Raw genomic sequence first — 25,953 nt, 5'->3', positions numbered from 1 at the left:
CAGGGCTGCCGTGAATGTTCTTGCATGAGACCCGTGTCCATGTGCACACTTCCTCAGTTCCTGTGGGTAGGTGTGAATCTGGAGGGGTGGAAGGCGGGTGCCCATCTTCGTGCCTGCAGACAGTTGCAAATGGCTCTCCAGGTGTCGGCCAACTTCCCTCTCCCAGCAGCGCCAAGCTGTGACCACACCACATCCAGCTGCGTCTCCATGCAGTCAGACTTTTCTGTGTCATTTTTGCCAGTCTGGTAATCAAACTCGTTGTTTGAGTTAGTGTTTCCGTCATTGCGAGGTGAAGGCGTGTCATTCGGCGGCACCTCAGTCCGTAGGGTAAGCAGACCCCCAGGGGTGGGGAAGTTGTTCATATCTAAGACGCCAAGGAGATGGGATTTGTTGGTAGCACCTTAGCTTCTGTTTTTGGGGTGCTGGGGTTGGAGCCCAGACATGCTCGGCAGGTGCTCTCCCACTGAACCACACTCCCAGCCCCCACGTCTGGGCCTCTGAGTCACCCTCGGGTTGCTACGCAGTGGGCGAGACTTAGAGCAGATGTCCACGTCGCATCTCTCTCTGGCATGTTTCAGCTCATGTCTCGATGGCGGTTTTTCTAAACGGACAGTCGTGTTGGTTTAACACAGCCTGCCCTCCCCTTCCTGTCAGTGAGTGGGGAGCTGGTTTGATAGTGGTCATGAGAGCCCCCACGAAGCCTCCTGGGAAGGAAGAGCAGGCGAGCCTGCAGGTGGGCCCTTGGGTTTGCGGCTGTCCCTCCGCCTGGGCTCCTCTCCCAGCCATGAGGCTCGGGGCTCAGCCCTGGCCGCCCCCGTACCCCTGGCAGACCTGCCTTGTCGGGAGGCCTCTGCTGACTCTGAGCTGTCTCAGGTTGCACCAGCCGGCCAGCACGCCCGGGCCTCCCTGGCCCCCACCGCCCTCCCACCCTCTGGATAAGTTACTAGTTACCACCCCTTGGACTGTCACTTAGCTCTGTCTTTCCCTAATCCTCTGGAGAAAGTAACTTTGTTTTGTTCATTGTCTTTCTACAACGATGCCTGGCCCGTGGTTGGTTGTTAGTAAAGACTGGTTGATTAATAAGTGGGCTGCAGCTAATAAGACAGAGGGAGAAAATGTGTGAGTCCTGGCAGGACAGCGTAGGCTGGGAAGGAAAGAGTCCAGGACACAAGTGTGACTGTGCCTGCGGCTGTGAACGGCCGGCGGGTGGGGGTGGTTGGGGCAGTGGCAAGAGATGTGCACAGGAGCCATAATCAGCCGTGGGGTTTGACCTTGAAGGCCCGTGAGCGCCTTCCTTGACTTTAATCAAGGAAGAAATATACTCTGTATTTTAGAAGCCCACCACTCCGCCCCAATTAGGAGAACTTATGGGGTGAGGGTAAAGGAGAGCCTGGAGGCTGGTGGGCCACCAAGAGGAGTGTCAGAGTGACTGAGGTGACAGAAGACATCACTGTATCAGGTAATGGCAGGAGAATGACAAGAAGTGGACAACTTCCAGAGATGCCAGCTTTCCCCAGGATCCCCAGAGTGAATAGGGTCCAAGAACTCGCCACATCTGGCCTTGGCAGGGCTCAAGGCCGGGCTTCAACTAAGCATGCTCTGAAGTAATCCGATCGGAGCGCTTTCCAAAGTGCTCCACCCGCATCTCAACTCCCCTCCTGGTGAAAGAAATCCGGTGCACGTCTGCCATTATTCTACAGAGCGGCGAATAATGGAGCAGTGTGTGGATTGAACTCGAAGTTTTTGGAAGGAAGGCAGCATTTGACATCCAAGTTCCCCTGGTCTCCAAATCTTTTGTGCAAGTAAATTAGTTTCATTTGTCTCAGGGCACCTATTCTGGGCCAACTTCTTCCAACTTGCCTGCAAATGTTTCTCAGTGGTGTGTTTGAGGCTTGGCTTCGTCCCCTCGTCTGGAACAAATCTTTTATTACTAGGAAATAGCTGGATGATGATTGTGGACTCTTGGACCCTGTCCCCCTCCCAGCTGTTGACTCAGTATCTGATACCTTGCTCATTTGCAGGGCTAACGTGCCCCTCTTGGGCCTGTTTCTCATTACTGTGGATTCCGTACTGCAAGCCGCAGGCCGTACCCACCACCTCCCGTCTCTGGCGAGACAGTTAGGGTTAACACCTGTTTCTTCAAGACTCTCCTGAGATGTGACAGGGAGGGGCGCACACGCCGCCTCTTTGCTTACCTCCCCACCGCGCACATGTCCCGTGGTGCAGTGGTCATGCATTCCAGCTCCGCCTAAAAACATCCAGATGATGGGAAGATCGCGTTGCTTCTTTCACATGGGAAAGCCACAACTCACCCTCCTCTCGTTGAAGTTGCATTCAAATCTGATTTCCATGGCCCGTGCAAGTGGGGGCCCCCCAGCCCCGTGTCAGCTGTTGAAGTTTAGCAATACTATTTCCAAACATGGGGCAGTCGGCAGCCAGCAGGCACTAGACAGCTGAGCGCTGGCAGAAAGCGTCCCCGACACCTAGAGCCGTCCAAACAGTGACTCATCCTGCTATTGCCAGGATAAATATGGGAATAAATGGCATTTTTTTTCTAAGCAGGAAGAATTGTCAAAATGCTTATCACTTTATAAAATATAACAGATTGTGCCTGTTCTGTTTGAAGTGTTCCAACCATTCACTGGATTTTTTTTTTTTTAAAGTTTGGTTCCAGCTTTCACTTGTTTTTCTTCTCTCTAGGAGGCCCGGACAGCTGAGGAGCGTCCATGCTGTCCTGCCGCCTGAGCTCTGGATCCACCTGGCCGTGGTGGCCTGCGGCAATCGGCTGGAGGAGACGCTGGTCATGCTGAAATCGGCCGTGCTTTTCAGCCACAGGAAGATCCAGTTTCACATCTTCACTGAAGACTCTCTGAAGCCTGAGTTTGATAAGCAGGTGAATTTGCACAAATAGTGGCGTACTGTTTCCCAAGGGCACAGACTGCACGGCAGGGACTGCTTATACTGCTCTTTTTAAAATCAATTTTCTTATTCTAATTAGTTATACGTGACAGCAGAAGGCACTTCCATTCATTGTACCCAAATGGAGCACGATTTTTCACTTCCCGGGTTGTCCACGAAGCAGAGTCCACCATTCATGCAGTCCTACATGTACCTAGGGTGATGATGTCCGTCTCGTTCCACCGTCTTTCCCACCCGCATTGTCCGGTTCTTCAATGTTGAATGTGGATGTTGTTGAACATGGGTGCCCTATGTTGCTTCATGCTCCGTTGCGTGACCTTGAACGCTTGACCCTGTCCTACTGTCCTTCGGTATAACTTGGGGATAATTACCCCCCCCCCCCCCGACAGACACGGTGAGGACTGAATGAGATGAGGCACGTAAAGCGCTTGGCGCAAGCTCGATCCCTTCTTGCAGTGTGATCAGCCTCATTCTCAACTGGAGGTCAGAGAGCCCATGTTCATGTATCTATGTGTATATTTTAAACAGCGAGCAACACGTGTTCATTGACATCAAATCAAGTAATTTAGATGATAAATTAAAAGACACGCGTGTCTGATTATACACACACTTACACACACATATCTATACCTCCAATTTACACGTTTTCTTTTATGCAATTGTGATTATATTCTGGGTATCATAGAAATAATTTGTTTGTGTGTTTGGGGTTTTTTTTTTGCACTGGGGATTAAACTCAGGTGCACTAAGCCATTGAGCCACATCCCCAGCCCTTTTTATTTTTTCCTCTGACACAGAATCTTACTGAGTTGCTTAGGACCTCACTAAGTTGCTGAGGCTGGCCTTGGACTTGCGATTCTCCTGCCTCAGCCTCCCGAGTCACTGGGATGACAGGCGTGTGCCACCGTGCTGTCTGCAAAGCGCTTCTCTTTTCCACACTTAAGTCCCTGCGGGCAGTGTGGTCCCCAGTGAGCACTCAGCACCCTGGCCTCGGCCCTCTGGTGGTGACATACCATTTTGAGGTGTCACTGGGCCACCGTGCTTTGGCTCTTCTCATTCTGTGTTTTTAGCAGTGCATAAGAAGAGCTCTGGAGAAGCCTCCTCCCCAGTGGAGGTATGTGTGTGGCCTTGGAAGCCAAGCTTTGTTGTCCTTGAGGATTTCTACAGGGTGAGTTCTTGAGTGCTGGCAGACAGAGCCTGCTGTGTTTTGTTTCTATGGACGTGAGTCAACAGTGCTGTGTCCTGTCACCAGGCTGGCCTCGCTAACAAGAAACATCCAAAACTGCATGCTTGGCAGAGAAGAGCTAACAACAGAGAACGAGCTAGAAAACGTGTTATATTTTCTAAAGAAAAAGATCGCCATGAGTCTTGTCCAGGAGAAGTCAGGGAACCAGCAGTCCTCAGACTTTGGGCGTGACTGGAGGAATGGCTTGGAAAAGCCCAAGTCAGAGAAGGGGAGTGAGGATGGCTCCAACGCTCCCAGTTAACCGCTCTAAAGCTTCAGCATGAGGGAAACAATAGTGAAGACAGAGAGCAAATGCCAAGAGCTTCTGCCTTAGGATGTCATCTCATGTCACCCTCCCCACGCCCTCCAGAAGGTACCCATCATGTCCCCTACCTAAGTTAGTTTTTCATCGCTGTAGCGAAATACCTGAGGCTGGGTAATTTTATAAAGAAAAGAAGTGTATTTAGCTCTCACAGTTCCGGAGGTGCAAGAGTTGGCACCAGCACCGATCTGGCTCTGGTGAGGACTTTGTGGCAGATGCCACCATCATGATAGGCATGTGGGGAAGGAAGAGGTCACATCACCAGACAGGAAGCCACAGAGAAGCTGGGTGTGGTCAGGCTTGCTCTTTAATAACAAACCTATTATAAGAGCTAACTTAGGGGTCCCAAGAGAATCCTTGATCCCTTCCATAGGCATGTCCCTGGTGACCGAAGGACCTCACACAAGGGGCCACATCTAAACATCACCACGCCCAGGACCAAGCTCCTGACACATGCACTCTTTGGGCAAAGACTCCAGCCAAAGTGATAACATCCCCATTTTACAGACTAAGGAACCTGAGGTGCAGTTTAAATGATCGGCGTCACCAAAGTCAGGTCCGGTTCACTGGCTCGGAGCTCCATGGGACTCGGCACTGTGTCCTACTACCTCTGAACCAGCAGACAGAAGTTGCGAATCCAGGGCTCAGCCCCACTGTCCGCTTGCTGTGTGGTCTTGGCAAGTCTCTGGGCCTCCCCGAGCCTTGGTCTCCCCATCTCCCACTAGGGGTCAGTTGGGTTGGCGAAAGGTAATTGCCCTGTGGTCAGGAGTGTTCGGGTCAGGCTGTAGTGACAGCCACAAAGTTCAGGACTGTCTGCGTACCTGCTCTTTGTCTCGAGGCATGGCCACGATACCTGGCCCTTCCACATACTTCTAACTGGCTAGACACAGCTGTAGGCTCATCCAGCTGTGGGGACTGAGGATCACTTCTGTGTGTGACTGACCATGGACAAGCACAGGCTCGTCCTGCACAATATCCACCCAGTAGCGACTTGTCTGTACCTGCTGAGGCTTGGAGCTGGGGTGTGGGGTGGAGTGGAGGGAAAGGCAGACTTGGACTTGAATAAGACGAGGGAAGGAAAACGGGGATGGCCTCACCTGAGTGGCACTTTCCGAGGAAGCCCCCGGGCTCCAGGCTCATTACCCATACCTTGTGTCCTTCCCTGCTATCCTAGACTTGGCCTGTGTGCAGTTGCATAGGGCAGAAGTGACGGTGTGTCACCTCTGAAGTGACAAAAGGCACTTCACGTTTTCATTTGCGCTGGGTAAGCCAGCATGGGGGCCCCTGGTGAGGAGCGAGGGCCTCTGGCCAGCACCCGTGAGGGCACCGTCAAGGCGACAGATGGCCACAGCCGCTGACTTCATGAGAGGCAGTGAGCTATGACTACACTCCCACAGATTCCTGATCCTAAGAAACCACTGGAGATGATACATGTGTGTGGTTTGAAGCCTTAGCTTGGGGTAATTTGTTGTAATGCAACAGCAATCCTTCTACACACGTGTGCACACAAACACACACATACGTGCACAGTCAGACTGATGCATAGATACGACAGAGCATGCCAGACAATGCTTGTGACAGCTGAGGCTCCTTCAGGAGAGGACACACCCTCTGCCTGGCTCCTTGCTGGGAGGTCTGTCCTGGAACCCAGCCACCATGCTGGAGGAACCCGAAGAGCCCCTAGGGAGAGTCCGTCTGGGAAGGCCACGAGGAGGGGAGCTGAGCCCCAGCCCATAGCCAGCCTCCCCACCAGACATGTGAGTGTGAGTCTAGACACTTCCAGCCCTGCCCCAGATGTGCATGGAGTCCTGGTCTCAATCCCAGTATCAAAAAGGAAAATGTAAGAAGATGCACAGGTGGCACATGAGCACGTGGAGGACATTCAACAGGTCATGAAGCAGTCCAGCTGAAGGCCACAGTGAGATCAGCACACACCTAGTGGAGTGGCTAAAAACTGGACCAGACACTGCCACGTGCTGCTGAGGGTGTGGACACAGGCACTCCCATCCCACAGAGCCCCATGGGAAGACAGGCAGTTTCTAGAAAGTCAGAAGGAGGTTTACCACGGAGGCAGCAAATGCAATCCAAATATTGACCAATGAGTTGAGAACTTGTGTTCCCAGAAACCTGCACACAGATGCTCACGAGCCTCAGTCACGATTCTCCCCACCTGGAAGCAACCAAAATGTCCTCCAGTCGATGACTGCAGGAATAAACTGTGGCACGTGCATACAGTGGAGTATAAGTAGTAAAAACCAAGCGAGCTGTCAGGCTACAAAAAGCCACCTAGAACCTCAGTGCATATTTCTAGGTAAGAGAAGGTAGAATGAGAAAGCGCCACACTGTGCCACCCTACCCACGTGACGTTCTGGAAAGGTGAATCTAGGAGCTAACAAAAGGTCAGTGACTGCTGAGAGTTCAGCGGGAAGGAAAGAAGGAAGGTCGGCTAGGGAGGACAGGAGGTTTAGGGTAGCCACGCTGTTCTGGGTGCTACTGTCATGGGGCTGTGACATGATGCCTTGCCCAAGCCGTGGAGTCACCACACAAAGCAGGGACCCTCCATGAAGTGCCAGTGTACATTACGACTTAGCAGTGGTCACAACTGGTTGATGATGACATGATCAGCTAAGAGTGATCATAGTAGCAGTGACAGGTGGGTGTTGGTTCATCCGTTGTGACAGTCACACCGCACCGGAGCAAGATGGCAGCAGTACTGGAGACCATGGGCGGGGACCGCGAGCAGCTGACGGGAACTGTGTGCTTCCTGCTCAGCTTCTCAGGAAGCATAAAACTGCTATGAAAACAGAATCTGTGTTGTGAAATTAATATACTTAAAGAAAGCATTACATTTCATCTACATGGAACAGTTGGAAGAACCCAGGACTATGAACTTAGAGACTGACACTCCACCACTACCTCTAGAGGTGTAAATGTTGGGGTGTGCCCCGTCCTCCGTCCAGGTTGACCTCCACATGTGAAACACACGTGCACGTGTCTCCCTGACAGGTAGAGCCATGGCGCAAGCACTTCTGCACTTGGCGTCCCCAGATGGCGTTTCCGCGTCAGCACACATGGGACCTACTAGTTCTAGTTGCGCGTTATCCCATCATATGACTGTGTCATACTCCGTCTCCCAGTTCCTTGCAACTGGACAGTTGGACTGTCCCCACGCTGCGACTACCACCCAGGTCGTGGTGAAAGCCGCTGCCCCTGCGTCCATCGGGACTGTTGTCACCGTGTCCAGACTGCCCTTTGACAGCTTGTGCAGGTGTGCCCTCCGCTTGGCAGGGTTCTGGTGCCAGTTTCCCAGCCCCCCCCCCCGCCCCCGACAACTGTGACTGCCATGTCAAATCCTCGCGGTGCCCATGGGACAACCTGCTCTCTCATTTGGTGAGCGCCAGTCGTGGCGCCGAGCCTAGCCTCTCTAGGTAAATCCTGGGCAGTTTCGGCTCGGCCTTCCAGAAACCTCCCAGGTATTTTCTGTATTTCGTGGTGTCTAACCGTCCTCCCTGTGCCTTCCGTGTCTTCCAGTTACGACAGTGGCCTGACTCATATACAAAGAAGTTTGAGCACAGGATCTACCCCATCACCTTTTCTGTCGGAAACCCTCAGGAATGGAAGAAGTTGTTCAAACCCTGCGCTGCCCAGAGACTCTTTCTTCCGGTAGGGACACCTGTTTTTAATAAGTCGCAGCTTGGGAAAACTTGCTCTTGGAAAGTTGGAGAAATCAGCTGAGATGTGTTTAGAAACGTTGAACTTCCAGCTAAGGTGTGTCTCCCTTGGGTTCTGTCCTTGATGCTCTGTAGGCTGCCGAGTGTGGAGGGAGGGTCCCTGTGTCCCAGGGGTGTCTTGCCCCGAGACTGACGGTCTGAGAGCACCCAAAGCATGCTCGGGGTCTTTGTGACTAAGGCTCTTCTGTGGACGAGCGTGTCAACCTGAGGCAAGGCCCGGGTTTTCTGAGCCTCGCTGTCCTCCACGGGCTCGGCACACAGTCAGCGCTCAGCGTCACCTTCTGTCATTGTTCTCTCTATGACAATCACTGGCGTGAGATGTAGCCTCGATTGTAGCTCACAGTGGCCCCAGAACTCTGGTGCAGGCTTTCCCTTCTGAAGTTTTAAATGGTATGCTTTCTAAAATCCTAAATAGAAAGCCAGTTTTCATCCAAACAGGGTAACTTTGAATTGGGCGTGGTAGACTTCATATCTATGGGGCCCCTGCCTTCCTTAAACCTGTGATAATCGCCCGTCAGGTGCCAGGCCAGGGGACCATGGTGACAAGTGTCAGGGACACCAGGAGACAGCCAGGGCCCTACTGCCTCAGCGTTTTTCTGGCAGGGCACTGAACAGGCTATCGGGGCAGTGACCGGCTGAGGTGGGTGTTGGCAACCCCGGGCTCCACGGGGGTGGGGAAGAGGTCACAGAGCAGTGGCGCATATACTGAGACCTGAGCCAGGTTCCGGGGTGACGAGGACTGGGGAAACGAGAGAGAGGAGGGTCCAGGAAGCAGAAGAGCGTGCAGAGGCCCTGAGCTGGGAAGAGTTCTGGAAAGTAGCCTGTGAGATGGGACTGCAGAGGTCCCGGGGCTGTCAGCCCTGCAGGTGGGTCAGCTCTTTGTCCTCAGGGTGGGAAGCTTCTAGCCTGGAGGTGGGACGGCCTGCCTGGGCTTTAAGAGGGCACCCTGCAGTGTGCACAGCTGGGCTGGGCTGTGGAGGGTGCTAGGGGCATCCAGGACCTGCCCGAGACACAGGACTGATCAGGCCTCGCCATGAGCTCCTCTAGAGCTGAAGGAGAATGAAAGGGACAGGATCTCACCCTGGATTCCCCCTGGAAAGCTACTTAATATCGGAATTGCCAATATCTAACCATTTATGACACGCAAAAAGGCGATTTTTAAATATTGTCCAGCCTACAAAATGTGTGCCGACCTCATTTAGAGGTGGCGAAGACTGCGGACGAGCACCTTAGGTAAGGGGGAGGTGGGTTTAGTTGGGTCCCATTTGGTTTGGAGGCTGGGGACAGCCATGCAGGGGAGTCTTCCATGTGCTGGTCTGGAAACCCTGGGTGGCGAGTGGCCCTGTTCATGGTTCTGACTCAGGGACCAGCGGGCAGGACAAAGCCTGGCGAGTGTGCGGTTGGTGCTACCTGCAGCCCATGCTCACCCATGCCCAGCCACGCCCACACGGCCTGGCTCACGTGCTGCAGAGGAGGGGTTAATGGCACAAAATGGGGGTGAGAAGTGGTCACCTCAAAATGGGACTGTGAGCTCTAGGTGGGTGATGGATAGACTAATTGCCATTGGAGAAGACAGAGGACATGTTAGGTTTCTGCTTCTTGTGTCTATTTTAGGCAAGAAGAAACATTAGAATGTCAAAACTAATGTTGGGAAATTGTTTCCCTGTGGGATCCAAAGATTAGCACCCCAAAGGGACCTCATTTGAATCCTCTGTGACCTTGAGTCGTGATTTTATTACCATTATTTTAAAAACTCACCATGAGACAGTTTTCATTCATTCCCAGTTAAGTAAGTGTTCCTTTTTGAATGACAAATGGGTGCTGGCATTCCTTATCTGCTTCTGATAGTGGAAACTAGCCCTGCTTAGAAATAATAAAGAGAGATTGCACTTGACAGGACAGTCACCTTCCCGCGGTCCTACCCACAGCACAGATCCTGAACGTGGCATTTCAGAGCATCACCAAGCTGCATGGATCCTCATGATAACTTGAAATAAACTCTAGGCCATGTTTCCCCTGAAATTTGCCACCATAAAACCAAATAGGGAGTGCCTCTCAGGTGGCACAGGGGACGTGGAGATCCTAAGATGCGGACACGTTAGCAGTGGCCAGTGGGCCGGGGGCCATTGTTTGGCCCCTTTTCTAAGGTGCTGCTGTCTACCCTAAGCCTGCAGGAGACACCCTTTCTCAACCAAGATTTTGCTATCAGAATAATATCAGAGCACAAGTCTTCTGGTCCCAAACTTGTCACATTCTCAAGTGTCAATGGGCTTTGGATTCAACCACTGCAAGACCATGGAGTCCGGAAACGCCTACTCTGAGCCCGGAAGTAAGACCATCCACTGCAGGTGGCTTGAGCTCTCCAAGACGCACCACCCTTTCAGGAAGTTCAAGACTTAAGGTATTTAAAACAACACGCCAATTACACTTGTTCCTGAAAATGGGTCCTGGAAGCCCTCACCCTCAGGAAGGCCAGGATCCCTTTATTTCAGGATAATTGAGTTTCTCAAATCCAATCACCTTTCCCTCATTTAATGAGAAACGGTGAGATTTCGTAATACGTCTACACATTTTACTACACATTGTGGCCGTTAGATTTCACACAGATTTCTCTCCTGAATAACTGATGTCCTCTGGGGGGCCTAGAGATATTTACAGTGTAATAGAGATGGCTGGGTTGCTCAGAGACTTTATTGGCACGTGGCACCCCACGTGGTCATGTCGTGGGGTGAACTGCTACTCACGCTTCACCAGGGACAAAGACTTTTTCAAGCCAGGTTTAATAGGCTCTGAGATTATACTAACGGGTGACATCATTCCTGCTGCTATTGCTTGACACGAGTGTCTACATTCAAGGAAGGAGTTAGGGAGGAGTATTACCCAGAGACACAGGATAAAATCGCTCCTAGCCTTATTGGAAAATTTATTGTGAGAGTTCTGACCCAGTATTTCCAAGAAACTTGTCTCATTCTTTAATATTTTAAAGTAAACAAAAATCTCATGTTACCTATATTTTGTATATCACATTTAAGGCCACAACACGGAATCTCCCCTTTTCTATTAAAAGGGCCTGTACCTGGTTTCAGTGTTGGGAAAGCTGTGTGCTTGCCAGGGGGGCTCTAATAGGTCAGCTGTGGGCTGATGGAAAAGGGAGGCTTGTGGAGTTGCCAGACCTCTGTATTATTACTATGTCTTACCTCCCATTAGCAATTAACATTGTAACATCTCTGGAACCAACACTTTAGATAGCAATAAAAATTGACAGATGTATAAAAATATATTAAAAATCATTTGTAAGAGGAATACCATGTAGTTTTTTTTGTTTTGTTTTGGTACCGGGGGTTGAACTCAGGGGTACTCAACCAATGAGCCACTTCCCCAGCCCTATTTTGTATTTTATTTAGAGACAGGATCTCATTGAGTTGTTTAGCATCTCACTATTGCTGAGGCTGGCTTTGAACTTGCGATCCTCCTGCCTCAGCCTCCCGAGCCACCAGGATTACAGGCATGCGCCTCTGTGCCTGGCTAGAGGAATACCATGTAGAGTCATCATGAATGATGTATGTGTTTTCATCAAGCACCAAGAGGCCATAAATTATTGGGATGAGATTAACTACCAAAATGATCATGTGAAATGAGTCTAGTTACCAATTTTGTTGAACAAGCTTTCTACAATGTATTCATTTACTTACACACTATTGTTTTAGTCAGCTTTTTTGTTGCTGTGACTAAAGGATCTGACCCGATAAATTGTGGAGGAGGAATAGTTTATTTGGGGGCTTACGGTTTCATAGTTCTCAATTCATGGACAGCTGACTCCATTCCCGGGGCGGGGTGGGGCTTAGGTAAGGCAGAACATCATGGCGGAAGAGCATGGCAGAGGGAAGCAGCTCACATGATGATCAGGGAGCAGAGAGAGACTCCACTCTCCAGATACAAAATATATCCCCCAAAGACGGGCCCCCAATGACCAGCCTCCTGCAGCCGCACCCCACCTGCCTCAGTTTCCACCCAGTTAATCTCATCAGGGGATTAAATCACTGATTGGGTTAAAACTCTCACAACCCAATACTTTCTCCTCTGAACCTTCTTGCATTGTCTCACAGGTGAGCTTTTGGGGGACACTAAATCATAACAGTAGTAAAGGAAGGACATTCAGAATATTAATTAACTCTTGATTACACATAAGAAAAACTCAAGGCCAGCTAACTAAGCAAAGAAGGAAACTCATTTTTTGGCTTACCTCGGCTGCACGCAGGACTCAGGGTCCTCATGTGCCCACACGCAGTGGGGCCACCTCTCGGTGAGTGTGAAGCAGAAGATAAAAGCCTGGGGAAAGATTGCCCCCGGAGCCCCCGCAGGCAGCAGGGGGGGTCATGTGGCACCACTCACCTCCACCTTAGAGACAGGCACACTCCTGAGCACGCCCAGCTCAGGGTCGCAGGTCAGTTCTCAGCTGGAGGTCATAGAGCACACCAACAGGCCAAAGTGGTGAGCACACACACTCTGGGGAGCTCAATCCCGTGTTATACAGCTGTAAGGAGCCAATGGACACCTAGAGGAAACGCTGGAGTGGCTCCGTGATCTAGGACGTGACAGCTGGATCTTTGTGTGTTTCTCCAAAAAGCTCCAGCTGCCGCAAAGCAAGGGACACACGGAAGGTGCCTGAGTGTGATGTTTTCCAGGAAAGGTGCCTGTCCCCCCCAGCGGCTGACAGCCAGGGCGCTATCTCTCAGTCCCTTGCAGGGCTTATTCAAGGAGCATAATAATTGTGGGAGGCAGCCTGAAGCCCACATTCCAGAAGCTTAGCCACGGCAGCAGGAAACAGCATGGCAAGAGCATGTCCTCCAAAATGGTGACGCGAGGAACTCTGTGAAACACGTATACTGGTGGAAGTTATTTTTTAACCAGCTGTCTAAATTCTTTGGAAATTTCCCTAAAGACCTAAGCAAATAAATGCACCTTTATGCAAAAAGCCTAGTAAAGCTTGGCGAGAAGAGTAACCGTCGGTGACACTGGAAGCATGATCCACTTTCCCCTCCTCTCCCAGCTCAGAGGGATGGAAGCTCAATTCCAGGCAGTTTACCCAAGCACACGGGCACCCCTCGCTCCACGCCCCCGACGGAGGGACACAGAACTCCTCAGGAGGGCCGGCCATCTGCCCTTCTCCCTTCTACCAGCAATGTGTCGCGGTGTGGCCCACTCGTCAAGGACTTTCTTAAGGAAGGCCCGTGTGTTCATCAGAACAACAGCAAAACCATGGCCAGTTGCTCCACAGGGAGAACCGGGGAGCAAGAAAGGTAGCAGTGACTTCCCGGTGCCAGAACAAGCTTCCCAGATTGGACCTCAAAACTGCCAGTGGCACTGACCGGATCAGACCCTGGAGCAGTTTGTATTCCACAGAAGAAATAATTCGAAAAAAATAATGAAGATCATTGTGTTAAAATGCTATATCAGAAAATGTTCAGTTAATACAAAAGAAAGCAGTAAGAAAGGAAAGAAGGGGGAAAATACTTGAAACATATTGAAAACTAAGTGGAGGTAGAAATCACACTATATAAATAATAACATTAAAGGTGAATTTTAAAAGTGTACAAGCAAAAAGCAGAGAATGTCAGAGGTCACTGATAAAGCATATGGTCCAACTGTGTGCTGTCTGTCAGAAGCACATCTTTCAGGCCAAGGAAGCCAAGGAGTGAGCAGGAAAAGGGTAGAGAGGCTAGACCATGGAACAGCCACAGGAAAGCTGGGGTGGCTGCACTCATATCAAACTCCGCAGGACTTTAAAAAAGAAAAGAAGCATTACCAGAGATAAGCAGGGACATGCTATAATGACAGATTGATCAATTTATTAATAAGGTATGACACTTAGGGGCTGGGAGGTAGCTCAGTGATGGAGCACTTGCCCGGCATGCATGAGATTCTAGTTTTGATCCCCAGAACTGCCCCCCCCCCACGCACAAAAGTATGACAGAGCTACAAAATATATGAAGCAAATAATGACAAAAATAGGAACAATAGATAACCCATTAGTAGTGGAGACCTCTGTACCTCACTTTCAATAAGGGACTGAACAGCTAGGCAGAGCGTTGGCCAGAAAACAGACGTGAACAACACTCTCACCAATGACCATCCACCTAAGAACACGCTCCCTGACACCAGCACTTCTTTTACTCCCATATTTTTATTGGTGCGTTACAATTATACATAATGGTGGGGTTCATTCTTAGATATTTATATATCCGTGCAATATAACAATATATTTTGGCCAATACCATTCCCCAATATTTCTCCTTCCCTTCCTTCTCCTCCCTCCTCCGGTCCTTTCCTCTATTCCACTGAGCTCCCTTTGATTTTTCAGGAGAATCCCCCACTTTTTCCCTTTTCCCCCTCTAACTTCCACATATAAGAGAAAACACATGATGTTGTCTTTCTGAGTCAGGCTTATTTTGCTTAACCTAAATGTTCTCAAGTTCCATCCATTTTCCTGAAAAGGACATAATTTCATTCTTCTTTACGGTAGAATAAAACTCCACTGTGCATAGTTACCACATTTTCTTTTTCCATTCATAGGATTCCATAGTTTAGCTGTTGTGAACTGTGCTGCTGTAAACATGGGTATGCATGTGTCACTGTAGCAGGGTGACTTTAATTCTTTAGGATAAACACTGAGGAGTGGTCGAGCTGGGTCATGTGGGGTCATATGGTGGCTGCATTCCTAGTCCTTTGAGGAACCTCCATACTGACTTCCATAGTGATTGTACTAATTTTCAGTCCTACCAAAAGTGTGACAGGGCTCCTTTTTCTCCATTTTCTCTCCAGCATTTATTATTGTGTATTCTTGATGGCCGCCATTCTAACTGGAATGAGATAAAATCTCAGTGTAGTTTTGATTTGCATTTCCCTAATTATAAATGGTATTGAATTTTTTTCATGTATCTATTGACCATGTATGTTTCTTCTCTTAGAAGTGTCTATTTAGTTCATTTGCCCATTATTAATTGGGTTATTGAGGGGGGTGTTGGTGTTTTTTTGTTTGTTTGTTTGTTACTTTTTAATATATTCTGGATATCATCCTCTGTCAAGAGCATAGCTAGCAGAGATTTTCTCCCATTCTGCTGCGTTTCCTCTTCATAGTCCTGATTGTTTACTGTGCAGAAGCTTTTCAGTTTGATGCCATCCCATTTGTACTTTCTGGCAATGCTTTCTGAGCGTTAGGGGTCCTATGAGAGAGTTGTTTCCTGTGCCTCTGTGTTGGAGGGGTGACTGTACTTTGTCTTCTAGGAGATGCATAGTTTTCTGGAGTAATTTTGAGGTCTTTGATCCTGAGTTGACTTTTGTGTGGGGTGAGATAACAATCCAGCCTCAGTCTCCGTGTATGGACACCAGTCTTCCCAGCACATTCTGTCAAAACGCTGTCTTTTCTCCAGGGCGTGTTTTTGGCACTGTTGTCAAGGATCAGTTGACTGTAGATGTGGCTTTGTCTCTGTGTCTTCTATTCTGTGCCGTTGTACACGTGCTTGTTTTTATGCCAGTACATGCAGTTTTTGTGACTGCGGCTCTGTAGTATAATATGAAACCAGTATTGTGATGTTTTCCAGCAGTGCTTTTTCAGATGAGAATTACTTTGGCGATTCTGGCCTTTTATTCTTCCAAACAAATTTTAGGACTATTTTTTTCTAGTTCTGTGAAGAATGTTATTGGTGTTTTTATGGGGATTGCATTAAACCTGTATACATTGCTTTTGGTTGGCATCTTATCAATATTAATTCTGCCTGTCCACAAGCATGGGTGGTCTTTCCATCTTCTTTGTCTTCTTCAGGTTTTTTTCTTCAGTGTTCTGTAGTTTTCATAGTGGAGGTCTTTCATCTCCTTGGTCAGATTTATTCCCAGGTACTTTTTTTTTTAGGTGATTTCAAATGCGATTGTTTTTCTGATTTCCTTCTCAGAGATTATTATTGATGTATAGGAAAGCTTTTGGGTTTTTGTATGTTGATTTTGTAACCTGCTCCTTTGCTGGCTTTGTTAGCTCCACAGTCTTCTAGTGAAGCTTTTTAGATCTCCTAAGTGTGGGATCATATCATCTGCAAAGTTACAATTTGTCTTCTTTTCTTATTTTCACTCTTTTTTCCTTTTATATTCCCTAATTTCTCTAGCTAGAATTTCTCCTACTATGTTGAATAGGAGTGTGAGAGTGGAAATCCTTGTCTTTTCCCAGATTTTAAAGGACACGCTTTACATGGGGATTCTCAACAATGTTAGCTAGGGTTTCTCCTATTTAGTCATTGTGAGGGTTGGGTAGGTTCCTTCTACCTCTAGTTTCCTCAATGTTTTTATGGTGAATGGGTGCTCAATTTTGTCCAAGTCTTTCTCTTCATCTACTGAGACGTCTAGGTGATGTTTGTCCTTAATTCTATTTATGTAGTGAATTACTTTTTATTGATTTGCATATGTTAAACCATCCTTGCATTCCTGGGATAAAACCAATTTGGTCCTGATGTACAATCTTCTTAATATATCGTTGAATACAATTTGCTAATATTTCATTAAATATGTTTGCATCTAAGTTCATCAGGGATATTGCGTATCTTTCCTTGATGTGTCCTTATCTGATTTCGGTATGACTTCGATACTGGCTTTGTGGAATGAGTTTGGAATTGTTCCATCCCTTTCTGTTTCATGGAATAATTTGAGGAGCATTGGCATTAGTTCTTCTTGAAAGGTCTGGTGGAAATCAGCTGAGAGTCCATCTGGTCCTGGCCTTTTTTGTTATTGTTTCTGTTGGAAAGCATTTTATTAGTGCTTCTATTTCATTGCCAGTTATTGGCCTGTTTAGGTTTTCTGTGTCCTCTTGGTTCAATTTTGCCAGATCATAGTGTCTATAAATGGATTCATTTCATCGAGGTTTTCTAACTTATTGTAGTATGAGTTTTCAAAATAGTCCTTCATGATCCTCTGGACTTCTGTGATGTCTGTGGTGATTCCTCCTTTTTCATCTCTAATTTTATTAAACTGAGTCTTTTCTCTTTTTCTTTTGATTAGTTTGGCTAAAAGTTTATCAATATTGTTTATCTTTTCAACGAACTAACTCTTCATTGATTCTTTGCATTTTTTTATTCTTTATTTGTTAATTTTGGCTCTGATCTTAATTATTTCATTCCTTCTACTGGTTTTGGAATTGGCTTATTCTTGTTTTTCAGGGACTTGAGACATATCATTAGGTTGTTTATTTGGGATCTTTCTGATTTTAGCACTCATAACTATAAACTTTCTTCTTAAAACTGCCTTTGTAATCACCCAGAGATGCTGATGTGTTGTATCACTATTCTCATTTGATCTAAGAATTTTAAATTTCTCCTCTGATTTTCCTATCTTCTATTTATCATTCAAAAATGTATTTTTTTTGGGGGGCGGGGAGGTTGAGTTGTAATTTTACTCCATTACCATCAGATAAGGTGCAATGAATTGTATCTGTTTTTTATATTTGTTTACGATTGCTTTGTGGCCTAAAATATGGTCTATTTTAGAGAAGGTTCCATGAGCCAATGATAAAAAAGTGAATCTGGGTGTTGGATGTGACATTATATAGGTATCTGTTAGCTCCATTTAATTTATAATATTTTTTAGGTCTAAAGAGTCTTTACTGAACTTATGTCTGGATGACCTATCTATTGGTGAGAGACCCTGTCTGACATAGAAAGGGCTGGGGGTGTAGCTCAGTGACAGAGAACTTGCCCAGCATATGTGAGGCCCTGGGCTTAAAATGCAAATTTAAGAAATTGTAAACAAGGAAATATGTTTAATATGATTTAAGTATCACACAACATATATGCCTTGAAATATTACATTACTCCATGTATAATTCTATGTTTTACATATAAGTTAAAAATAAATTTAATTAAAAAATTGGAAGGGTGGTTTCTGCGAGAATGGGCAGTATGGTGGGGTTCACAGAAGGGGTGTTTTTGCTCCGTTTCTGTGTGTCTCTCTGTCTGTGTATACTTCCTTACCACATGTTGTTAGCTGTTTGTCTTTACAGAATTAGTTTCTCACATCATGAGAAAGAACCATCCGTGACTCTTCAAAATAGTTTTGTGGATTATTATCAGCTTTTAAAACAGTGAATGGAATAGAATAGAACATGATGGACACAGAATCCATGTGGCGAGGACAGATATTTTGGGCATCTGGTTGTCTTAGGCAGTCCTGTGGCGGGTAGAGTCGTGACGGACGTGCCGTCTTGCCGTCAGGTGCAGGTAGAGTCGGAGATGTGCTGTAAGGGCAGCTTGGCGGTAGAGCACTGAAAGAGGAGAGGCTCGAGGGCCGGGCACCGTATCTGCCGCTCTCCCTGTGGGCTGGGGTCCTTGGGCTGGGGTCCTTGGGTCTGTGACTTTCTTCTCTTGTCTTGGGAAGGCACTCACTGGTGTCCCCTACAGATGAGGACACTGAGGTTTAGGGACACTGTGTCATGCATTTTCCTGGAGTGACCCTCACCGCCTTGGCTGGGGCCCAGGTCCTTCCACAGTCTGGCCATTCCATTCTGTGGGCAGCATTACCTGGACCTGAGGAAACCTCCCTGAGGTGCTCAGAGTTCCTCCTGGGGAGACCCCCCTCCCCCTCTTCACCTGTTGGGTGGGTAGGAAAACCAGACACCTCCGCCAGGCTCACGGGGTGAGCGTCGCGCTGTGCTTCCAATTCCTTCCTCACGGCTTGATTCCCACCCTGCCGTCATTGAAGTCAGGATCGACGTGACTTGCTTATGTCTTATCTTTTGGCTTCTCTTGTAAGTAGGCCCTGTAGCTCTCTGGTGTCCAGCTCCTAGAGTAACCCTGACATGTGTAAACAACAGGCACTCCCTCAGATCAGATGGAGGGTGGGTGGAGGGGTGGATGGTTGGTGGTCGGTGGACAGCCAGACAGGTGGACAGATGCTTTATAACAAGGGCACCAACAGCACCTTTGGATTGTAGTACCAAGGATTTAAAAATATAGCATTTAAAGAAATGGTCAGCCCTGAACCCAGGGTCCATTTAGTCAGTGTTACTTGGATTTGATTCTCAAATGTAAGGAAAGGAAAACCTTCTTTGAAAAGCAGTCCCAATTCAGGTGGGAACTGGGGATCCGGTGAAACTGTTTACGTGTCTCTGTAGCAGAGAGGACTCTGGGGAGGCACAGAGACACCACGCTGTGCTCTCTGGGCCGCCCACACTCTGCTGCACAGACTGCTTTCAATGGCAGCTACCATGGCCAATGGGGCGTCTGCAGCCAGCAAGGAAAGAGTAGGCGCTGGCTGGCTGGGACCGCGACACCTGATAGGGGGGAGGCGAGCCAGAAGCGAGCCATGGAAGCAGATGGAAGAGCTGAGAAAGCCATCATCTCAGAACACGCCAGAGAAACCAGACTCCTCACTACACAGGCCTGGGGAACACGTCCTGCCTGCGGTCCAACAGTTGGCCACGCAGCAGGGATGATGGAATCAAAGGCCAAACATGCATTTAATGAGCCAGAATGTTAAGGAAACCATCTTGAGCGAAGCCTTCGTAGATTTGCCCAACTCGGAGGCAATCCGAGTCTTGTTTGCAAAGATTCACTTGTAAGAAGAGTGTGCGTCACTGATGGGAGCATGCGCAGACAGCCCTGACGCTGGTACACCCTGCTCTTTGTTAAAATGTCACCAAAATGAATATGCAAATCACACTTGATTCCACAAGGGGGCACAATAGAAGCAAAAATAAAAGCTGTTTTATTTTTTCTCCTGGGCCACCCTATTTTAAGCTATTGGTTTAATGAAATGAATAACCTTAAAATCTAAAAACAATTAAAATTGTGGTATACTATTTAATTAATAATGCATACCTATTCTTGTGCAGATTTCCAATATGTGTGTCTTTTAAAAAGAAAACAGAGGAATAATACTTACCAAAGTTCCATTATTCCCTCTGCTTACATGATTTTAACGATATTAAAAAGGATTTTTGAGCACGGACTGCACTGAACAGAACACCCTTTGTTCTTTGCACATACAGAATGAGGAGAACCTACCCCGAGGTAGACAATGGGAAGGTATGGACAGTATGATTCCATTGGTATTTTAAAATATCCACAAGTGTCTGTGTTCATGTGTGTGTGTTGTACACATAAGTGCGTATATACACACACACACAGTCACATACACACACTGTTGCTGGAGCGATGTCACATGCCCATAATCCCAGCAACTCTGGAGGCTGAGCAAGAAGATAGTGAGCTTGAGGCCAGGCTGGACAATTTAGTGAGGCCCTGTCTCTACATGAAGGGCTTGGGAGGTAGCTGGGTGATAAAGTGCCCCTGGATACAATCCCAGTACAAAACTAGCAAAACCTGCATACAACTGTCCTTTCAACAATATTTGCTGAACTTCAACTATGTCTGTGGCCCTAGAAATAGGACTGAACGATGCATCTGAATTTCCTCCTGTCATTCACATCAGGAGAGAGTGACCCAACCATGTAAGTAAATCGTAAGTTAATTTTGAGTAGTGATGAGAACTATGAAAACAACGAAAGAGTCCAGAGTGGGCTGCAGTGAATGTCCCCAGAGGGTGGCGTCTGGGTTGAGCCCCGGCTTCCTGGCCTTGCAGCTTATCACCAAGGGCTTGGAAACAGCAGGGTCCCGTGCGCTCCACAGTTGGTTGGTTAGTGTGAGGGAGGAGGGGGTGGCGAGGGCTTGGGTGGTGCTGTGCAGAGCCAGGGGCTGGTAAAGATCCATGGCGCGTCTCGCTCTGTCAACCGGAATTTGCGCATCATGGAACTCAGGTGGTTTTTCTTTCCGTAATGTATCAAGCTCTGTTCACAGTTGCAAGGACATCCAGATGCCCCAGAATCATTGAGCCTTGAAGGTACGGGCCTTTTCCGGACCTGATGTTCTGGGTCTGGATACACTTAGACTAATAGGAAAGTAAACGTGGTGATAACAGAGACAAAGGTTAGGGTTCTGACCTGTTTGCTCATCTCCCTGACACCTGGGTCTTTTTTCTCCAGAGGGCTGCTCCTGGAGTTTGGGCTTAGTTTTGTTTCCGTACTGGAGATTGAGTTTAGGAGTACTTCACAACTGAGCTATATTCTAGCCCACCCCCTTTGTTTTTTGTTTGAGACAGGGTCCTCTAAGTTCTTAGGGCCTCACTGAGCTGCTGAGGGTGGCCTCAAACTTGCAGTCCTCCTGCCTACCTAAGCCTCCCAAATCGCTGGGATTACAGGCATGCATTACTGAGCCCAGAGAGTTTTGAGTTTTGAATGCCATGTTCAGCAGGTAGATTCAGGCTAAGGCTCCCTAGAGCCCCTGTTCCCTGGTAGAATCCAGTCCTAACTCTCAGCTTGGTGTCCAGGGCCCTTTGCATCTGACCAGGCTCACCTGGGAATGTGCAGCATTCTTCCAAATCATGCATTCCCTGTGTCTGCTGGACCATGTGGCCACTGTCTCCCTGTGAGGTGTGCATTACCCTCCTCCGTGTTGTCCCTGGAGATGACATCTGGCCACCGCGCCTCACTTGGTAAAATCACACCTCTTTCTTCAAAACGCAGACCAGCTGATATCCTAAACTCCAGGTTGTCTCTAACAATGATTTCTCAAACGTGCAGAGGTTTCTGACATCAGTACCAATGTGAACTTGTGTTTTAAAGAATATGTGTGCATACAGAGAATTAGAACTGATCCACAGTGTCCCTGTGCACACCTGTCTGTCCCAGCCACTCCCCAGAGAGGCTGGAAATGTGACACCCCAACAGCAGCAAGCACACAGCCGTTCCTGAGTTTGGTCTCTGACCTCCACCCTCCACCCTCCCAGCGAAGGAGCAGAACCCTTGGAGAAGCGGTTGATTGCAGGCCCCTGTCACTGGGCTGGGGGCTCGGGCACTTCAGGCCTTCATGGACCTCCTCAGCCCCTGTCCTCTCCTGGGTGCCAGCCTGGAAGCATGCTGGGCGCTGGGATGTCCTGAGCCAGTCACCAGCTCAGTCTGTAGCACGTGCTCCTGCTTATTGGATGCCAGGGCCAGGGACCTAAAAAGCTGACCTGTCCCTTGGAGCTTCCCTCGTAATAGAGGGAGACAAACAGTAAGAGGCCCCTGGCTACGAGGGGTGGCCGAGGGAGGAAGTGACGTGGTGTGATGAAGGCTGTGTGGCCAGGAACAGCCCCTCGCAGTGCCTTCTGGGAAGGGGTGAGTCAGACCCCCACCCCACTGAGGAGCCCTGGCCACTGCAGCACCCTCACCACCCACTGGGACAGCTGCAGAGAAGCACAGGAGCTCTCCGCCTTCCCTCCAGACCAAGGAGAAGGAGAAGAGTGGAAGCCACAGTGACCCCCACATCCTGTCTGATGTCACCAGAGGACTCGCAGTCGCTGTAGGTGCTCCCTTTTCCTTGTGCCCAGAGACAGAGCTCCCTGGAGCGCACGTGGTTAAAACAGTCGACAGAATCCAGGGAGGAGGTAGAAGGTCCTGACCAGGCCCCAACCAAGTGACCAAGGAACAGCCAGAGAAGTCCCAGGACACTCCCAACAGCTTCAGAATAAACATTTGCCTGAAAGGTACAGGCAGCACGCCCAGGATAGACCATGTGCTGGCCATAAAATAAGTCTCAGGACCCTGAGGCCATCGGAATCCCACAGGGTACCTACCCGACTGCCAGGGTCGAGTGGAAGTGGAGAGCAAGAGATACCTGGAAAAGCCCAGGACTTGGAAATGACCCGGGAGTGGAAGAAATCACACAGACTAAGAAGCCCCCGGGCTCCACGCGCCGAGCCTCAGGGGCAGTGAGCACACCCCACAGAACCAGCACCGTGGCCTCTGGGGGAGGAAGTGGGAGGGGAGACAGGAGGGCCCAGGCTGCTGGAGGCGGAGCCCAGGGGGGCTTGCAGAGGGTCAGGTGCGGACCGTGTGGGTGGACGGTGCAGGGACAGCCTTGCCGTTCCCAGCCCCAGTGGCTGGACTTGTCGCTGTAGCCGTCAGATCAAGTCCAGACTTGTCGGCAGGCTCTAGACCTGTGCACCTGACCACGACTCTCTCCCTCGCGCACCGCACCCCCTTTCTTGCCCGCTGGCCTTCCTCCCTTACCTGGACCCTGCTGTGCCCCGTGCAGTCCTGTTGTCCCTGCACCTCCCTTTGCTGGGCCCTGCTCTTCTTCCCCAAGCCCTGAGAATAAGCAAAGTGTCTTGTTCTCTGCCTACTACTACTCCAGCCAGGTACCGACTCCCTGGGCTGGAGTCAAGGAGCCTAGCCCTCAGGAGAGTGGGATGATGAAAATGACTGCAGCATTTATTGACTCCCTGCTGTGTGCACCAGCTCTTCACGATGGCGGTGCCATGCAGCCATCTCAGCAGCATGTGGCACGGGTTATCAATCGCATTCACCAGATGCTGAGCCTGAGGCTTCAAAGCCTTAAGCAGCTTGTCCAGGGTCACCCAGGCAGTGGTGGAAATGGCATTTGACCGCAAACTTCAAACCCAAAACTTTCAACCACCAAAGTACCAAGCCTTGCTGAGGGGGCTCCCTGGAGGTGCTTGCCCACGGTGGGGCAGCAAAGGAATAGAAGCAGGAAGAGCCCGTGGGTACGGACAGCCAAGACAGCCATTGTGCACGCCCCCACGTCCCCTGAAGACACAAAGGCCTCGTTTCTAGGAGGGACTGATTTCCATAAGGCATTAGAATGGCTACATTTATGTCCTTTTGTTAATATTCCTCTTCCCACTATAGTGCAGCCCACCATGGTCCTCTTCAAATTAATACAGCAGTAACTGCTGCAGAATGGCCCCCAGAGGTACAGTGCTATAGACAGAGTAAGAGTAACCAGGCCTGTGCATGGTTCCAGTGAAGGTGGTGAGTGAGCTGCGGGTGTTAGAAGGCGGAGAAGCTCTCCCCTCTGCTCCACCCGCTGTGGTGACGTGTGTTGGAATGCAGTGGGCGCTGAAAGGAATGGCAGCGGATTGCACGTGACATTTCCAGAGGGAAAACAGAGACGTTTTACTTGCAACCCTGCTACTTACTGAGTATTCACTTATGCAGCCACTGCTGAGTGCCTTGTGTATGCATGTCCTTGTGACACTGTTACCGCTGTTGACCGGTGACGAGTCCTTGCTTCCCCAATGTTGAAGAATAACACCAGAGAAGCACGCCGAGGCAGGTTTAGAGTGGAAAATAGAAGTTTATTAAAGGACAGCAGAAAAGACTTCTCCCTCCCCGAGGAAGAAGGGGACCCAAGAGATGGAATCCGTGGAAGTGCGGTTGTCTCTCCATTTTATGGTTTTGGTGATGGAATGTAGGTGGGAAGGCCCAGGGGTGGGACACTGGTGGGCCAAAGAAGTAATCTGGGCAGGAAGGACTTCACTAACACTTCTTTGGGATGGGCTATCTTCAAATCTGCTGGGGCTGTTTCCTGGACTTCATTAACATTTCAAGAGTTGCTCAACTTTTCTGGGAATTCATTCTCATGGCCTCCATTTTAGATTTCACTCGGATATTAGACCCGATTTACCTAACTTCACTGACCACCTAATTTTAAATCTGGCTTCAACACCACTGTGTCACATGGGGGACTGAGGCCTGGGCGCCACTTGTCCAGAGTCCCAGGGCCAAGGCCTCGTTCCTCACCTTCCACATCCAGTCCACCAGGAATCCCTGTGGCCTCCGTCTTCCGCTGGGATTCGGGATGGGACCCCTCCTCAGACCCTGGGTTCTTACCACCCAGGCCACGCCATCGTCACATCTCACCCGCATTACTGAGAGCGCGACCTCAGAGGTCTCCCTGCCTCTGCGCTCCCCAAAGGTCTGTTCTGGACAGAGCGAGGCCGCCGTCAGTTCAGAGCCCCCGCAGCTCACAGCCCGCTCAGACTCCAAGCTCGCATGGCCACAAGGGCACAGGGTGCTCTCAGTGACCCCAGCCGCCCCCCCCACACACACACACTCAGGCCTCATCTCTGGCCTTCCTGCTGCTCCTGGGGTCCAGCCACAGGCCCAGGGCTGTTCTGGGAGCTCAGGCTGCTCCTGCCTGCGGACCCCTGCTTGGGACCCCTGCCGTCTTCCCACACGCAGGGCCTGCCTACTGTGCAGCCAGTGGGTTCATTCAGTATGATCCTTGACTCCCTCCTGAGGGCAGAGATATCTGCCTGACTCACTGAGAGTCACAGCTGGCGCCTAGGGGACCCTCCCTGAGTGTGTATGGCATTGAACAAACGGAGGACAAAGCAGGTGTCTGTGGCCCGGCCAGTAGATGTTTCTCTAGTAGGACGCAGGCTAAAGGAAGATAGAAATGCAGATATTTTTGTGAACTCTCAGTTTCAGAAAATATGTTAGCAACTAGTTCAAAGTTTAAAATGGGCTAGATATGCCAATAGGAGTTAAAAATAATCCCATCTGGGGCTCCTCCTTTGCCACTTTTAGGTTGAACTGGCTTTGCCTCCCATTTTAGTCTGTTTTCTATTGCTATGATAGATCAGACTGAGTAATTTATAAGGAAAAAAAGGTTTATTTTGGCCCCCAGATCTGGAGGCTGGGACATCCCAAAGCAAGGTGCAGGTTCTGGTGAGAGCCTTGTTATTGCGAGGCGGCCAGTTCTTTCTGCACAGAAGGGGATAAGCCCACCTGAGAAAATTAAAGTCTGAAGTAATTACTGAAGAAATAAAACAAAGTCAGAATTAGTTTTAAGGGAGCACTTCATAGCTTCTTCCAGTCCCGGTAGGAGCTTAGAACAGAACACTTAAAAATGGCTCCAGTTGTTTATTGAGGGGTA

At 49.1% G+C, this 25,953-nt stretch overlaps 1 protein-coding gene across 1 annotated transcript in view; it reads left to right on the top strand.

Moving 5' to 3' along the window:
- Gxylt2 (glucoside xylosyltransferase 2) overlaps positions 1–25,953 on the top strand; it is a 58,973-nt gene that overhangs the window by 13,863 nt on the left and 19,157 nt on the right. The window contains exons 2-3 of the mRNA XM_077106253.1: positions 2,701–2,893; positions 7,998–8,129. Coding sequence (XP_076962368.1) covers positions 2,701–2,893; positions 7,998–8,129 — 325 coding nt within the window. The remainder of the gene's footprint in view (positions 1–2,700; positions 2,894–7,997; positions 8,130–25,953) is intronic.

This window comes from Callospermophilus lateralis, chromosome 20 (genome assembly GCF_048772815.1).
Source record: "Callospermophilus lateralis isolate mCalLat2 chromosome 20, mCalLat2.hap1, whole genome shotgun sequence".
Taxonomy (NCBI): domain Eukaryota; kingdom Metazoa; phylum Chordata; class Mammalia; order Rodentia; family Sciuridae; genus Callospermophilus; species Callospermophilus lateralis.
Note: the sequence above shows the minus strand (reverse complement) of the source record. Positions and strands in the feature narration are given on the sequence as shown.